Raw genomic sequence first — 16,394 nt, forward strand, 5'->3', positions numbered from 1 at the left:
CCGAACCGGGCCGGGACGGGACGGGCAGAGCTGAACTGAACCGGGACGGGCAGAGCCGAGCTGAGCCGACTTTTGCCGAACCGACCCGAACAGTGCCGAGCCCAGGGACCCGAACCGACCCGAACAGTGCCGACCCAGGGACCCGAGCCGAGCCGAGCCGAGCAGACTCGAGCCGAGCCGAGCGGGGCCGGAGCGGCCAGAGCTGAACCGGGACTGACAGAGCCGAACCGGGACGGGACGGGCGGAGCCGAGCCGAGCCGAACCGAGCCGAACCGGGCCATGGCGGGGGCCCGGCCGGGCCGGCAGCGGTACCGCCGCCACCCCAAGCCCCCCTACTCCTACCTGGCGCTCATCGCCCTCGTCATCCGCGCCGCCCCCGGCCGCCGCCTCAAGCTCGCCCAGGTACCGACCCCCCGGGACCTCCCGGGACCCCCCACCCACCTACGGGACCCCCCGACCCATCAGCCCCCAACGACCCCTCGGGTGGGCAGCACCGGTTCCGGACCCCCGGGACCCCCGTCCAGGCACCCCCGGGACCTCGGACCCACCGGCCGCCCCGTCGGGGCTGCGCCCGCGAACGGACACGGGTGTAGGGCCGGGACTGGGATGGACTGGGAGCACTGGGGTGAGGGACTGGCGTGTAGTGGGAACCCTGGGTGAGGGACTGGGATGGACTGGGAGCGCGGGGATGTGGGACTGGGACGGACTGGGAGCACGAGGGTGAGGGACTGGGACGGACTGGGAGCACGGGGATGTGGGACTGGGACGGACTGGGAGCACGGGGGTGAGGGACTGGGACGGACTGGGAGCACGGGGATGTGGGACTGGGACGGACTGGGAGCACGGGGGTGAGGGACTGGGACGGACTGGGAGCACGGGGATGTGGGACTGGGCTGGACTGGGAGCACTGGAATGCAGAGCTGGGGACTGCAATGGACTGGGAGCACTGGGTGTGGGACTGGGATGTAGTGAGGGGACTGGGGTGTAGTGGGAACACTGGGGTAATGGACTGGGAGCACTGGGTTGCAGAGCTGGGGACTGGGATGGACTGGGATGGACTGGGGTGTGGGACTTGGGCACTGGTCTGTATTGGGAGCACTGGGGTGCAGGGCTGAGCCATACTGGTCTGCACTGGGAACACTGGGATGCAGGGCTGGAGAACTGGGCTGTACTGGGAGCTCTGGGGTGCCTTGCTGGGCCATACTGGGCTGTACTGGGAATACTGGGATGCCTTGCTGAGCCATACTGGTCTGTACTGGGAGCTCTGGGGTGCCTTGCTGAGCCATACTGGGTGGTACTGGGAGCTCTGGGGTGCCTTGCTGAGCCTTACTGGTCTGTACTGGGAACACTGGGGTGCAGGGCTGGAGAACTGGTCTGTGCTGGGAATACTGGGGTGCCTTGCTGAGCCATACCGGGTTGTACTGGAAGCACTGGGTGCAGAGCTGGGGACTGGGATGGACTGGGATGGACTGGGGTGTGGGACTTGGGCGCTGCTCTGTACTGGGAGCACTGGGGTGCTGGACACCATTCTCAGGGACCGGTCTGTACTGGGAGCACTGGGGATCCTTGCTGAGCCATACTGAGCTGTACTGGGAACACTGGGGTGCAGGGCTGGAGAACTGGGCTGTACTGGCAGAACTGGGCTATACTGGGAGCACTGGGTTCCTTGCTGAGCCATACTGGACTGCACTGGGCGGCACTGGGAGCTCTGGGGGGGTGTGGGTGCTGTGTGGGTGCTCTGTGGGTGCCGTGTGGGTGCTGTGTGGTTGCTGTGGATTCTGTGGGTACTGTGTGGGTGCTGTGGGTGCTGTGGGGGTGCTGCCCCCCCCAAAGCTGCCGTGCCCCCCCAGATCATCCAGGCCATCAGCCGCCTCTTCCCGTTCTTCGGGGGGGGCTACCAGGGCTGGAAGGACTCGATCCGCCACAACCTCTCCTCCAACCCCTGCTTCGCCAAGGTGGGGGGGTCACCCCCTCAAAGTGGGGGTCACTCGGGGTGGGGGGGTCCGTTGGGTTGGGGGGGCAGCAGGACTGGGGGTCATTGGGGATGGGGGGCGCTGGGATGGGGCAGGAGGTTTGGGGGGGCCATGGGTTGGGGGGGACATGACTGGGGTGGGGATGGGGGGGTCATTGTGGGGGCAGGAGGTTTGGGGGGATCCCCTGGGATGGGGCAGCTTAACTGCGGGTCCCTGAGTCTGGGAGGGTCTGGGGGGGGTCTGGGTGCAGCCATGACCGGGGAGGGGGGGGTCCCATTATCCCCCGTGTGTGTGTCCCCCCCCACCCCGTCAGGTGCTGAAGGACCCGGCCAAGCCCAAGGCCAAGGGCAACTACTGGACGGTGGACGTGAGCCGCATCCCCCCCGACGCGCTCAAGCTGCAGAACACGGCGGTGGCGCGGGGGGGGGCGGCCGCCTTTGCGCGGGACCTGGCCCCCTTCATCCTGCGGGGACACCCCTACCCCTCCCGGGCCCCCCCCGAGCCCCCACCCCCCCCCGGCGCCCCCTTCTCCATCGAGCGCCTCCTGCAGGACCCGCCTCGTCACCCCCCGCAGCCCCCGCCGCCCCCCGCCATGGGGTGGTGGGACCCCCAACAGCCCCCCCCCATGCTCCCCCTTCCCTGTTGCGCCTGCGCCCCCCCCCAGTGCTGGGGGGGGTCCCTCTGGCCCCCCCAAAACCCCCCACTGAGTCCCTATGGGGTCTGAGGGGGGGACACCCGAAATTAGTGCAATTGGGCTCCCCTTAAGTTGGGGGGGTCCTGTCCCCCCCGTCACCCTCGGGGGGGTGACCATCGCGGAGTGGGGGGGCTGTGCCCCCCCCAAATGTGGGGCCGAGCCCCTCCCCCACCCCGGTGCGGGGCTGGGAATAAAGGTGCTGAGGTGGAACTGGGGGGCGATGGTGTCTGTGGGGGGGGGTCCCCAGATGGGGACACCGGTGGGGAGGGGACACTGCCCAGGGTCCCACGGTGGGCGTCTGGTGTCACCCTGGGTGTCCCCAAAGTGAAGGTGTCACGCCCCCCCCCAGGACACGTGGAGGGTTGGGGACACCCAGGGGACACGGGGACACCTGAGGGGACAGGGACATCCGGGGGGGTGGTGACATGGGACCCGTGTGGCCAGAGCTGGCCCGTGTCACCCTGGGGTGCGTGTCCCCGGCCCCGGGGTGCCCACCCCGTGTCCCTTGTCCCCACCCCCTGTCCCACGTCACCATGTGCCGTCCCATGACCCTGCACCCCATCTCACGTCCCCAAGCCCTGTCCCCATCCCACATCCCCACATCCTGCCCCCATGTCCCTGTGCCCTATCCCATGTCCCTAAGCCCTGTGTTTTGTCCCCAAGCCCTGTCCCATGTCCCCAGTTTAATAACTGGGATTGTCTTGGGGAGCAGGTGCTGTTTGCCTTGGACTGGCTGCTCAGCTCGTTAGTGAGGAATTGCCTTGAGTATCTTTCATTTCTATTTTATGTATATATATATTTGCTAGTAGTGTATTAGTACTTTGTTGTTTTATTAAACCATGTTTATCTCAACTCGAGTTTCTCCCTTTGCTTTTTATTCTCTCCCATCCTGGGGGAATGAGTGAGCGGCTGCGTGGTCCTATTACCAGCTGGGGTTAAACCACGGATGGTACTAACACACTATGAGTAACCACATATATGTGAGATAGAAATAAAAAATACTCAGAGCAATTACCATGAACAGAAAGGGTTCTAATGCACACCCCCTTGCACACTCCCCATTGCACACACCCCCATTGGACACCAGCCTTGCACACCCAACCATTGCACACCCAATGACACACCCTCCATTGCACACCCCCTTGCACAATCCCCTTTGCACACCCATCCTTGCACACCTCACTGCACACCCCCCATTGCACACCCCCTTGCACATCCCCCCTTTTACACCCCCTTGCAAACCTCCTTGCACACCCCGTTGCACAATCCCCTTTGCACACCCATCTTTGCACAAACCCATTTCACACCCCCCATTGCACACCCCCATTGCAAAACTCCCTTGCACACCCCCATTGCACAGCCCCCTTTGCACACACCCCCATTGCACTCCCCCCATTGCACCTCCCGTGCACACCCCACCATTGCACACACAATGGCACACCGCCTGTTGCACACCCCCTTGCACAATCCCCTTTGCACACCCATCCTTGCACACCTCATTGCACACCCCCCATTGCACACCCCCTTGCACATTCCCCCCTTTTACACCTGCTTGCAAACCCCTTTGCACACCACCTTGCACAATTCCCTTTGCACACCCATCCTTGCACACCCCCCATTGCACACCCCCCATTGCACACCCCCTTGCACTCCCCTGGCACATCCCCCCTTTTACACCCCCTTGCACACCCCCTTGCACAATCCACTTTGCACACCCATCCTTGCACAAACCCACTTCACACCCCCCCATTGCACACCCCATTACACACCCCATTGCAAAATCCCCTTGCACACCCCGCTTTGCACACACCCCCATTGCACTCCCCCCTTGCAAAGCCCCCTTGCACACGCCCCCATTGCACACCCCATTGCACCTCCCTTGCACGCCCCCATTGCACGCCCCCATTTCAAACCCGCCCCCATTGCCCCATCTTCCCCCCCTCCCAAATTCCCGCACACCCGCCCCGGGCCCCCGGCGCATGCGCAGCGCGGGGCGGGCGGGCCCCATCGATGGCTCTGGGCTCCGCCCCCCGGCCTGTCTCGATCTGCGGGCGATTGAGCGGCCTGAGCGGGCGGCGGGAGCCGGAAGTGAGTGCGACAGACAGGGGGACAGACAGACAGCGGGACCCCGGGGGGACAGACGGACCCCGGGGGGACGCCGGAGGTACCGTGGGGAGGTGGACGGGGGTGTGGAGGGTGAGGTGCGGCAGGACAGGGGCTGTGGGGCAGGATCTGGGCCGTGGGGCGGGGATGGGGCCGGTGGGGCAGGTGCTGGGCCATGGGGGGCGTGTGGGGCAGAGGTGGGGCTGGGGGGCGTGTGGGGCACAGATGGGGGGAGTGTGGGGCACAGATGGGGGGAGTGTGGGGCACAGATGGGGGGTGTGTGGGGCACAGATGGGGGGGGTGTGGGGCACAGATGGGGGGAGTGTGGGGCAGAGGTGGGGGGTGTGTGGGGCACAGATGGGGGGTGTGTGGGGCAGAGGTGGGGGGTGTGTGGGGCACAGATGGGGGGCGTGTGGGGCACAGATGGGGGGTGTGTGGGGCAGAGGTGGGGGGTGTGTGGGGCACAGATGGGGGGTGTGTGGGGCACAGATGGGGGGTGTGTGGGGCACAGATGGGGTTGTGGGGCGTGTGGGGCACAGATGGGGGGTGTGTGGGGCACAGATGGGGGGCGTGTGGGGCAGAGGTGGGGGGTGTGTGGGGCAGAGATGGGGGGCGTGTGGGGCAGAGATGGGGGGCGTGTGGGGCACAGATGGGGGGCGTGTGGGGCACAGATGGGGGGCGTGTGGGGCACAGATGAGGGGTGTGTGGGGCACAGATGGGGGGCGTGTGGGGCACAGATGGGGGGCGTGTGGGGCAGAGGTGGGGGGTGTGTGGGGCACAGATGGGGGGTGTGTGGGGCAGAGGTGGGGGGAGTGTGGGGCACAGATGGGGGCCGTGGGGCGTGTAACACAGAGGTGGGTGCTGGGGACGTGTGGGGCAGCGATGGGTGCTGGGGGGTGTGTGGGGCAGAGATGGGTGTTGGGGGGTGTGTGGGGCAGGTGAGGGGCTGTGGGGTTCCCGTGGGGTGCGGGGCCAGGGCTGTGGGGTGTGTAGGGGGTGGAGATGGCGCTATGGGGTGTGTGGGGCAGGGACGTGCCGGGGTCCTGGGTGGGTCCGTGGGTCCAGCCCCCCCGTGTCCGTGGGTCCAGCCCCCCAGCACCGGTGCCCCCGCCATGGGGCTGCTGTCGGACCCCCACTGCCGGCAGGCGCTGTCCCGCCTGGTCCTGCGCCTCAACACCCCCCTCTGGTGAGTGAGCGCGGGGGCCGCTGGGGGGACCAGCCCCGTGTTCCCCTGCGTCACCCCTGAGCCCCGTGTTCCCCTGCGTCACCCCTGAGCCCCGTGTTCCCCTGCGTCACCCCCCGAGCCCCATGTCCCCCTGCGTCACCCCTGAGCCCCATGTCCCCCTGCGTCACCCCTGAGCCCTGTGTCCCCCTGCGTCACCCCTGAGCCCCGTATCTCTCCTGTGTCCCCCCTCTTGAGCCCCATGACCCCCCTGAGCCCCGTGTCCCCCTTGCCGTGTCCTTCCCTCATTGAGGCCCCGTGTCCCCCCTGAACCCCATGTCCCCTCAGTGCCCCCCATCTTGAGCCTCGGTGTCTCCCCCTGAGCCCCGTGTCCAACTTGCTGTGTCCTTCCCTCATTGAGGCCCCCTGTCCCCCCGAACCCCATGTCCCCTCTGTGTCCCCCCTCTTGAGCCTCAGTGTCCCTTCCTGACCCCCGTGTCCCCCTGTGTCACCCCCCTGAGCCCCGTGTCCCCCCTGTGTCCCCCCACTTGAGGCTCAGTGTCCCCCTGAGTCCCATGTCCTTCCCCCCCTGAGTCCCATGTCCCCCCCATGTCCCCCTGTGTCACCCCCTGAGCCCCATGTCCCCCAGTGTCACCCCCTGAGCCCCGTGTGCCCCTGTGTGCCCCCCTCAAGGTCCCGTGTTCCCCCCTATGTTTCACCCCATGTCCCCCCCTCACCCCATGTCCCCCATGTCCCCCCCCACCCCATGTCCCCCATGTCCCCGCAGCGTCCTGAGCTACGTGGGGGGGCTGTGCTGGTTCCTGGCGCTGTGTCCCCACCGTGTCCCCCGTGTCCCCACAGCGTCCTGAGCTACGTGGGGGGGCTGTGCTGGTTCCTGGCGCTGGCGTTCCCCGCCCTGGCCCCCCGCACGCACATGTCTGAGAACGCCATGGGCTCCACCATGGTGGAGGAGCAGTTCCCGCTGGGCCAGCGCGTGCTGGGCTACGCGCGGGAGTTCGCGGCGCACAAGAAGAGAGCGGGGTGAGAGGTTGGGGGGATCCGGGGGAATGGGGGAGAATGGGGGGAGAATGGGGGAAATAGGGGTGGGGGACAAATATCGAGGTGAGAGTGGAGAATGTGGGGTGAGGGGAGAATTGGGGTGAGAGGGGAGAATGGGGGAAATGGGGTGAGAGGGGAGAATGGGGGAAATGGGGTGAGAGGGGAGAATGGGGGAAAGGGGGTGAGAGGGGAGAATGGGGGAAAGGGGGTGAGAGGGGAGAATGGGGGAAAGGGGGTGAGAGGGGAGAATGGGGGAGAATGGGGGAAATGGGGTGAGAAGGGAGAATGGGGGAAATGCGGTGAGAGGGGGGAATGGGGGAGAGTGGGGGAAATGGGGGAGAATTGGGGAAATGGGGCGCAAGGAGGGAATGGGGGAAATGGGATGACAGGGGTGACAGGGGAGAATGGGGGAAATGGGGTGACAGGGGTGACAGGGGGGAATGGGGTGAGAGGGGGAAATGGGGGAGAATGAGGGAAAGGGGGGAAATGGGGCGCAAGGAGGGAATGGGGGAGAATGGGGGAAATGGGGTGAGAGGGGAGATGGGGGAAATGGGGTGAGGGGGGGAATGGGGGAGAATGAGGGAAATGGGGGAAATGGGGCATGAGGAGGGAATGGGGGAAATGGGGTGAGAGGGGAGAATGGGGGAGAATGGGGTGAGGGGGAGAATGGGGGAAATAGGTGTGGGGGAGAAATATCGGGGTGAGAGAGGGGAATGGGGGGTGAGGGGGGAAATGGGGTGAGAGTGGGAGAAATATCAATATGATTCTTTTAACAACACGGAGTAAAACATCATTCATTGAGGATGAAGAATATATATTTACTGATTCCCTGCCGAAAAAAATTTCTGCTTCAACATTTCCCGTTCTAGTTAATGGGGAAAAAAGTCATTTAATTATTTACACAGGAAAAAAAAAAATACCGTCCTAAACCCCAAATACCGTCCTAAACCCCAAATACCGTCCTAAACCCCAATACGGTCCTAAGAGAGACCTTTAGTAGATTTTAACACCGATTGTTTTTAGTGCCAGTTTCTGGATCTGCAGAGTTTTCCTGGAGGGTGGGTAAACCAGATGCCAACAAAGTGGCTGCCGGGGAAGACGGGGACAGAGATTTTAGTAGCGATGGGACGAGGGGTGATGGTTTTAAACCGAAAGAGGGAGATTTCGATGAGATATCAGAGTTTTTTGCAGTGAGGGTGGTGAGAGCCTGGCCCAGGTCCCCAGAGAGGCGGTGGGTGCCCCATCCCTATAGCCATCCCGGGCCGGGCTCGGTGCCGCTGTCCTTGCCCATGGCCGCATTGGTGACACTGGAAGGTCCCCCCACAACCCCAAAATGTGTTTTTTTTCCCCCAGGGGGATGCCGGTGGCCTGGCTGGAGAAGACCATGTGGCAGGTGGGGCTGGAGGTTCACACACAGACCTTCTCGCGCACGCTGCCCTTTCCCGACGAGGCCCGCGAGCGATACGTGAGTGCGGCCCCCCAGGAGCCCCCTCCCCAGATGGGGGTCACTGTGCCCCCCCTGCACCCCCATCCTGAGCCCTGTACTCCCCCTGCACCCCCATTCCGGGCACCAATGTGTTTGGGATCATGTGGGTCCCCAGGGGTCCCTGTCCCCCCATTCTCCCCATATCCCCACAGATGGTGTCGGGCACCAATGTGTTTGGTATCCTGTGGGTCCCCAGGGGGTCTCTGTCCCCCCCGACCCCTCATTCTCACCCCATCCCCACAGATGGTGTCGGGCACCAACGTGTACGGGATCCTGCGCGCCCCCCGGGGGGCCAGCACCGAGGCGCTGGTGCTGAGCGCCCCGTGCAGCGAGGGGCCGCACAACCACCAGGCGCTGGGGCTGCTGCTGGCGCTGGCCGCGCACTTCAGGGGTGAGCGCGGGCTCTGGCCCCAATGCGGGGCGCCACGGGCTGGCTTTGCTAGGGCAGGGCCTGGGCTTTGCTAGGCCAGGGACTGGGCTTCGCCGGGACGGGGCTTGGGCTTTACTAGAGCAGGGACTGGGCCTTACTGGGGGAGTGGGGACTGGGCTTTACTAGGGCAGGGCCTAGGCTTTGTTGGGGCAGGGACTGGGCTTTACTGGGACAGAAACTTGGCCTTGTTGAGACAGGGCCTGGGCTTTACTGGGTTTTGTTTGGGCAGGGACTGGGCTTTGGTGGCCTTTGTTGGGGCAGGGACTGAGTTTAGCTGGAGATGTGTTGGGCATTGCTGGGACTGTGCCAGGCTTTACTGGGGCGGGGACTGGGCTGTGCCCGGCTTTGTCAGGGCAGGAACTAGTCTTTGCTGGGGCTGTGCTGAGCTTTGCTGGGGCTTTACTAAGGCAGGGACTGGGCTGTGCTGGGTTTTGTTTTGACAGGGACTGGGCTTTGCTGGGGCTTTACTAGGGCAGGGATTGCACTTTACTAGGGCAGGGACTGGGTTTTCCTGGAGGCGTGGGGACTGGGCTTTACTAGAGCAGAGACTTGGCTTTACTAGGGTAGGGACTGGGCTTTACTAAAGCAGAGACTGGGCTTTACTGGGGCTGTGCCAGGCTTTAGTGAGGCAGGAACTAGGCTTTGCTGGGGCTGTGCTGGGTTTTGCTGGGGCTTTACTAGGGCAGGGCCTGGGCTTTTTTGGGACAGGAACTGGGCTTTACTGGGGCGGGGACTGGGCTTTGGTGGGGCTTTACTGGGGCAGGGACTGGGCTTTACTAGAGCAAGGACTGGGATTTCCTGGCGGAGCGGGGACTGGGCTTTACTGGGAGAGCAGGGACTGGGCTTTACTGGGAGAGCAGGGACTGGGCTTTACTAGAGCAAAGACTGGGCTTTCCTGGGGGAGCGGGGACTGGGCTTTTTTGGGACAGGAACTGGGCTTTACTAGGGCAGGGACTGGGCTTTGGTGAGGTTTTACTAGGGCAGGGACTGGGCTTTGGTGGGGCACGGACTGGGCTTTATTGGGGCTGTGCCAGGCTTTGGTGAGGCAGGAACTAGGCTTTGCCTGGACTGTGCTGAGTTTTGCTGGGGCTTTACTAGGGCAGGGCCTGGGCTTTTTTGGAACAGGAACTGGGCTTTACTGGGGCAGGGACTGGGCTTTGGTGGGGCTTTACTAGGGCAGGGACTGGGCTTTTTTGGGACAGGAACTGGGCTTTACTAGGGCAGGGACTGGGCTTTGGTGGGGCACGGACTGGGCTTTACTGGGGCTGTGCCAGGCTTTGGTGAGGCAGGAGCTAGGCTTTGCTGGGGCTGTGCTGAGTTTTGCTGGGGCTTTGCTGGGCCAGGGCCTGGGCTTTGCTGGGCCAGGTCCCGCCTGCCGCAGCCGCCGCGTTGTCCCCAGGCCAGATCTACTGGGCCAAGGACATCATCTTCCTGGTGAACGAGCACGACCTGCTGGGCATGGAGGCCTGGCTGGAGGCGTACCACGGCGTCAACCTCACCGGTGAGGGGGCTTTGGGGGCCACGGCCACACCGGGGGGGCTGCCGGCGCTGACGCCGCGGTGTCCCCGCAGAGGTGCAGTCCTCGGGGACGCCGGGCCGCGCCGGTGCCATCCAGGCGGCCATCGCGCTGGAGCTGAGCAGCGACGTGGTGACCAGCTTCGACGTGGCCGTGGAGGGGCTGAACGGGCAGCTGCCCAACCTCGACCTGCTCAACCTCTTCCACGCCTTCTGCCAGAAGAACGGGCTCCTCTGCACCATCCAGGGCAAGGTGGGACCTGCGGCTGTCGCGCCGGGGCCACCGCAGCCTGGTTGCTGTGGCCAGTGGGACCAGGGCGGTGACCGTCCCCTGTGCTGCGCGCTGGGGGGGCCAAACCACGAATCCCGGGGGCAGTTCTGGGCCCCTCAGTTTAGGGATCAAAATGGTGTCCCCAGGGGCACCAGATTCACCGCAAAGTGTGACGGGAGCGGCTGAGGGAGCTGGGGGTTCAGCTGGAGAACAGGAGCTGAGGGGAGACCTTCTGATCTCTGACCTGCCTGAAAGGAGCTTGGAGCCAGGGGGGGTCGGGCTCTGCTCCCCAGGAACAAGCGCCAGGAGCAGAGGAAACGGCCTCAAGTTGCGCCAGGGGAGGTTGAGGTTGGATGTGGGGAACAATTTCTTCCCCAAAGGGCTGTGGGGCATTGGAACAGGCTGCCCAGGGCAGTGCTGGAGTCACCGTCCCTGGAGGGGTTGGACAGACGGACATGAGGTTCTCAGGACACAGGGCAGTGCCGGGGGTGGGTTATGGTTGGACTCAATGACCTTGAGGGTCTCTTCCCCTCTGGGTGACTCTGTCGCGGGGTGACATGGTGACACTGTGCCCCGGTGCCCCGTCCCGCAGCTGCCGCGCTCGGACTGGGACTCTCTCCCTGGGTACCTGCACAGCCTGCAGACGCTGCTGCTCATGGTGCTGGCCCAGGCCTCGGGGCAGCCGCGCGGCGACCACGGGCTGTTCCTGCGCTACCGCATCGAGGCCATCACCCTGCGCGGCATCAACAGCTTCCGCCAGTACAAGTACGACATGGCCACCGTGGGGAAGTGAGTACGGGGCGCTTTGGGGGGTCCCGGGGGTGCCAGCAGCCCCCCCTGGCCGCCCCCCGTGCCCGCAGGACGCTGGAGGGGATGTTTCGGAAGCTCAACAACCTCCTGGAGCGGCTGCACCAGTCGTACTTCTTCTACCTGCTGCCCTCGCTCTCCCGCTTCGTCTCCATCGGCATCTACATGCCAGCCTTTGGCCTCCTGGTCCTCGTCCTCATCCTCAGGATATCCTTGTGCTTCACACGGGCCCGGGAGGAGATGGGGACAGAGGTTCTAGTGGCGATGGGACAAGGGGCGCGATGGGTTTAAACTAAACGAGGGAGATTCAGGCTGGATATCAGAATTCCCAAGATCCAACCTCAACCTCCGTACGACGCTGTAAACAGCGCTGAGTGAAGTACCGTAGATTTGTTGTAAACGTGCAGGTTAACCGATTCCATGCGGAAAAAAGCCTGAGGGGAATTTTTCTGCTCGAACGTTCTGGTTAATGGGAAAAATCATGTCGTTATTTATGCAGGAAGGAAAATATCAGTGTAAAAAATATCATTGTCCTGAAACAATATCGTCCTGGAAAAATATCGTCCTGAAACAAATCATCCTAAAAAAAATCATCCTAAAAATATTGTCCTAAAAATATCACCCTAAAAAAAAAAAAAACCCTCTAGTAGATTTTAATTTTGATACTTTTAGTGCCAGTTTCTGGATCTGGAGGTTGGATAAACCAGATGGCAACAAAGGGGCTGATGGGGAAGACGGGGACAGAGATTTTAGTAGTGATGGGACAAGAGGTGATGGTTTTAAACTGAAAGAGGGGAGATTTAGATGAGATATCAGGATTTTTTGCAGTGAGGGTGGTGAGATCCTTGCCCAGGTCCCCAGAGAGGCGGTGGATGGACCATCCCTGGATGGGGCTCTGAGCAACCTGAGCTGGTGATGATGTCCCTGAGGCTGGACCGGGTGACCCTCGAAGGTCCCTTCACCCCAAACCTTTCCATGGTTCTATGATCGTTTTGGGCACGGCGGGGTGGAACTCGGGGTGTCCAAACTCCTCAGCTCCTTTCCCTGACCCCCGCCACGCCCTGGACCTCTGGATGAAGCTCAGCAAGAGCGAGACAGGCGGCGCCGAGCGGCTCTGGGACGGTGACCGGGCGCCCGGAGAGGTGAGAACCGTGTCCCCCCTCCATGGCCGGGGACCCCCCCGTTTCCCCCTGACCCCGCCGTGTTCCCGCAGGAGCCGCAGCCGGGGCTGCTGGCGCTGGTGCCGCCGGTGCTGATCTGCCACGCCGCCGGTGTCGCCCTCTACTTCTTGCCGGTGCTGGGGCAGCACGTGGCCACGCAGCACTTCCCCGTGTCGGAGGCCGAAGCCGTCGTGCTCACCCTCATCGCCATCTACGTGGCCGGCATGGCCCTGCCCCACAGCACGCACAGGTGATGGGGTGGGGGTCACGGCCCCCTGGCCCTGTGGGGCTGATTGTCCCGCTGTCCCCATGGGGCTGTCACCCCCCTGTCCTCATGGGGCTGATTGTCCCGCCGACCCCTTGAGGCTGATTGTCACCCTCCTGTCCCTGTGGGTCTTGTGCCCCCTGTCTCCGTGGGGCTGATTGTCACCCTCCTGTCTCCGTGGGGCTGACTGTCCCCCTGTCTCCATGGGGCTGTCCCCCTCCTGTCCCTGTGGGGCTGATTGTCCCCCTCCTGTCCCTGTGGGGCTTGTGCCCCCTGTCTCCATGGGGTTGATTGTCCCCCCGAGTCCCTGTGGGGCTGATTGTCACTCTCCTGTCCCCATGAGGCTTGTGCCCCTGTGGCTGTGGGGCCGAGTGTCCCCTTCCTGTCTCCATGGGGCTGAGTGTGTCCCTCATCCCCAGGGCTGATGTCCCTGTCCCTGGATTGATGTCCCCTGTCCCAGAACTGATGTCCTTGTCCCCGGATTGATGTCCCCATCCTGCAGGGTGCTGTCGGAGGACAGCGGTAACCAGCGCTGATGTCCCCGTCCCCGGCTGATGTCCCTTTTCCCCACAGGGTGCTGGTGGGGGACAGCAGTGACCGGGGCTGATGTCCCCTGTCCCTGGATTGATGTCCCTTGTCCCAGAGCTGATGTCCCCGTCCCCGGCTGACGTCCCCATCCCGCAGGGTGCTGTTGGGGGACAGTGGTGACTGGGGCTGATGTCCCTGTCCCCAGGGCTGATGTCCCCCATCCCCAGGGCTGATGTCCCCTGTCCCTGGATTGATGTCCCTTGTCCCAGAGCTGATGTCCCCGTCCCCGGCTGACGTCCCCATCCCGCAGGGTGCTGTTGGGGGACAGTGGTTCCTGGGGCTGATGTCCCTGTCTCCAGGGCTGATGTCCCTGTCCCCGGCTGATGTCCTCATCCCGCAGGGTGCTGTCGGGGGACAGCGGTGACCGCGGCTGGATGATGCTGAAGCTGGTGGCCCTGCTGTCGCTGGCGCTGCAGCTGACGTGTCTGGCGCTGCTCAACTTCTCGCTGGGGTTCCTGCTGGCTGTCACCATGGTCCCCGCCGCTGCCGCCGCGCAGCCCCGCGGGCCCAGGTCGGGGGAGGTGACGGGGGGACACTGGGGCTGTCCCCAGACTGGGGAGGGGTCAGGGGACACTGTGGCTGTCCCTGGGGTGGGGGGATGTCAGGAGACACTGGGGACTCTCCACTGGGGACTGTCCCCGGGGTGGGGGGCTGTCCCTGGAACGATGCTGGGGGGGACACTGGGGCTGTCCCCAGAGTGGGGGGTGTTGTGGGGACACTGGGGCTGTCCCTGGGGTGGGGGGATGTCAGGGGGAGTGTCCCTGGGATGATGCTGCAGGGTCGCCCGTGTGCCCCCACCCACTGTGTCCCCCACCAGGGTGCTCCAGGAGGGACACTGCAGGGTCTCCTCCATGCCCTCCCCCCCCCCCCCCCAACCATATCGTCCCCAAACCCAGGGTGTTGCAGGGGGGACACTGGGGGGACACTGGAGGGTCTCCCCCGTACCCCCCACCCAGTGACTGTGTCCCCTTGCCCCCCAGGGTGCTGCAGGGGGGACATCAGAGGGACACAGGGGTCCCTCCCCAGGGCCAGGGGACACTGCAGGGTCTCCCCCCACACTCCCCCCCCACTGACCATGCCCCCCACTCCCCAGGGTGCTGCAGGAGGACACTGGAGGGTCTCCCCCATGCCCCCCCACAATGACCATGTCCCCCCCACCACAGGTGTTGCAGGGGGGACACTGGGGGGACACTGCAGGGTCTCCCCTGTGCCCCCCCCATACTGACTGTGTCCCCCCCTCCCCAGGGGGGACACTGGAGGGTCTCCCCGTACCCCCCATCCAGTGACTGTGTCCCCTTGCCCCCCAGGGTGCCGCAGGGGGGACATCAGAGGGACACAGGGGTCCCTCCCCAGGGCCAGGGGACACTGAGGGGACACTGCAGGGTCTCCCCACATGCCCCCCCATAACGACTGTGCCCCCCACTCCCCAGGGTGCTGCTGGCAGCGCTGCTGGTGCTGGCGACGCCGGCGGTGACGCTGCTGCTGGGCATCTTCGCGCAGCGGGAGCTGGTGGAGGCGCCGGCGGCGCCGGGCGAGGGCTGGCAGCTGTTCCTGGCGGCGCTGGCACAGGGGCTGCTGCTGCACCACCTGCACGGGGCCTTCCTGGCGCCGCTGCTGGCACTGGCCACCTACCCCTGCTGGCTGCTGTTCTGGAACGTGCTCTTCTGGAGGTGAGTGCCAGACGCATGGACGGCAGGCGCGTGGATGGAGCCACGGACGGAGCCACAGAGGGACTCGCCTGCTGACAGACACACTGACAGACCTGGGGACAGGGCTACAGACGGATGCATGGATGGAGCCACAGACAGACCCGCAGACAGACCTATGGACAAACCCAGGGACGGACCCACAGGTGGATCCAGGGATGGAGCCATTGGGGGACGGACCCACGGATAGACACATGGACAGACCCACTGACAGACCTAAAGACGGACCCATGGACAGACCCACAGATGGAGCCACGGAGGGACAGACCCATGGACAGACCCACGGACAGACACATGGACGGACTCACTGACAGAACTACAGACAGACCTAAAGACAGACCCACGGACAGACACATGGATGGACTCACTGACAGAACTACAGACAGACCTAAAGACAGACCCACGGACAGACACATGGACGGACTCACTGACAGAACTACAGACAGACCTAAAGACAGATCCACAGATGGATCCAGGGATGGAGCCACAGAGGGACCCAGCCACAGATGGACCTACGGACAGACCCACAGACAGACCAGCTGACAGACACATGGACAGACCTATGGACAGACCCACAGACAGACCTACAGAAGGACAGATAGACAGACCCACAGAGGGACCCACAGATGGACCCTGGGATGGAGCCACGGAGGAACCCACCCACAGATGGACCTACAGACAGACCCACAGACAGACCAACTGACAGACACATGGACGGACCCACAGACAGACCAACTGACAGACAGACACCTGGACAGACCCACAGATGGACTTGCTGACAGATGCATGGATGGGCCCACTGAAAGAGCTACGGACAGACACATGGATGGAGCCACTGACAGACCCACGGATGGACCCACTGACAGATCCAGGGACAGACCCACGGACGGGGACACAGATGGACCCACCCACAGATGGACCTACGGACAGGCACATGGACGGAGCCACGGACAGACTGACATGCAGACCCACGGACAGACCCAGAGACGGACCCACTGACAGACCTACAGACAGACACATGGACGGAGCCACGGACAGACTGACATGCAGACCCACGGACAGACCCAGAGACGGACCCACTGACAGACCTACAGACAGACACATGGATAGACCCACAGATGGACCCACTGACAGATCCACCGACAGACCCACAGACAGACGCATGGATGGAGCCA

At 63.9% G+C, this 16,394-nt stretch overlaps 2 protein-coding genes across 4 annotated transcripts; both read left to right on the forward strand.

The window, feature by feature from the left end:
• Positions 1–279: 279 nt before the first annotated feature.
• LOC135985061 (forkhead box protein H1-like) lies at positions 280–5,467 on the forward strand. Its single transcript, XM_065627981.1, has 5 exons — positions 280–402; positions 1,851–1,955; positions 2,287–2,573; positions 4,655–4,755; positions 5,442–5,467. Exons 1-5 carry the CDS (start codon positions 280–282, stop codon positions 5,465–5,467), a joined length of 642 nt encoding a protein of 213 aa, XP_065484053.1.
• Positions 4,713–16,068, forward strand: GPAA1 (glycosylphosphatidylinositol anchor attachment 1). 3 transcript variants are annotated; one of them, XM_065629198.1, is made up of 13 exons: positions 4,713–4,755; positions 5,859–5,956; positions 6,794–6,973; positions 8,345–8,456; positions 8,721–8,868; positions 10,307–10,408; positions 10,479–10,675; positions 11,286–11,482; positions 11,554–11,707; positions 12,559–12,642; positions 12,714–12,910; positions 13,854–14,024; positions 14,944–16,068. In XM_065629198.1, the coding sequence occupies exons 2-13, from the start codon at positions 5,883–5,885 to the stop codon at positions 15,185–15,187; spliced, it is 1,860 nt and encodes a 619-aa protein (XP_065485270.1). In that variant the 5' UTR covers positions 4,713–4,755; positions 5,859–5,882; the 3' UTR covers positions 15,188–16,068. The 3 variants fall into 3 exon arrangements, with proteins under 3 accessions (XP_065485270.1, XP_065485268.1, XP_065485269.1); XM_065629196.1 differs by having other exon boundaries at positions 4,743–4,831; XM_065629197.1 differs by lacking the exon at positions 4,713–4,755 and adding an exon at positions 4,798–4,863.
• The last annotated feature ends 326 nt before the right edge of the window (positions 16,069–16,394 follow it).

Source organism: Caloenas nicobarica, chromosome 2 (assembly GCF_036013445.1).
Source record: "Caloenas nicobarica isolate bCalNic1 chromosome 2, bCalNic1.hap1, whole genome shotgun sequence".
In the NCBI taxonomy this organism is placed as follows: domain Eukaryota; kingdom Metazoa; phylum Chordata; class Aves; order Columbiformes; family Columbidae; genus Caloenas; species Caloenas nicobarica.

Excerpts from the sequence above, each read along its gene's own strand:
- GPAA1 (XM_065629198.1), top strand. The coding sequence starts at position 5,883 with ATGGGGCTGCTGTCGGACCCCCACTGCCGGCAGGCGCTGTCCCGCCTG. Across the intron at positions 5,957-6,793 it reads CGCCTCAACACCCCCCTCTG|CGTCCTGAGCTACGTGGGGG; the intron begins GTGAGTGAGCGC and ends GTGTCCCCACAG. Across the intron at positions 10,676-11,285 it reads TCTGCACCATCCAGGGCAAG|CTGCCGCGCTCGGACTGGGA; the intron begins GTGGGACCTGCG and ends CCCGTCCCGCAG.
- LOC135985061 (XM_065627981.1), top strand. The coding sequence starts at position 280 with ATGGCGGGGGCCCGGCCGGGCCGGCAGCGGTACCGCCGCCACCCCAAG. Across the intron at positions 1,956-2,286 it reads CCAACCCCTGCTTCGCCAAG|GTGCTGAAGGACCCGGCCAA; the intron begins GTGGGGGGGTCA and ends CCACCCCGTCAG. Across the intron at positions 4,756-5,441 it reads GCGGGCGGCGGGAGCCGGAA|ATGGGGGGCGTGTGGGGCAC; the intron begins GTGAGTGCGACA and ends TGTGGGGCACAG.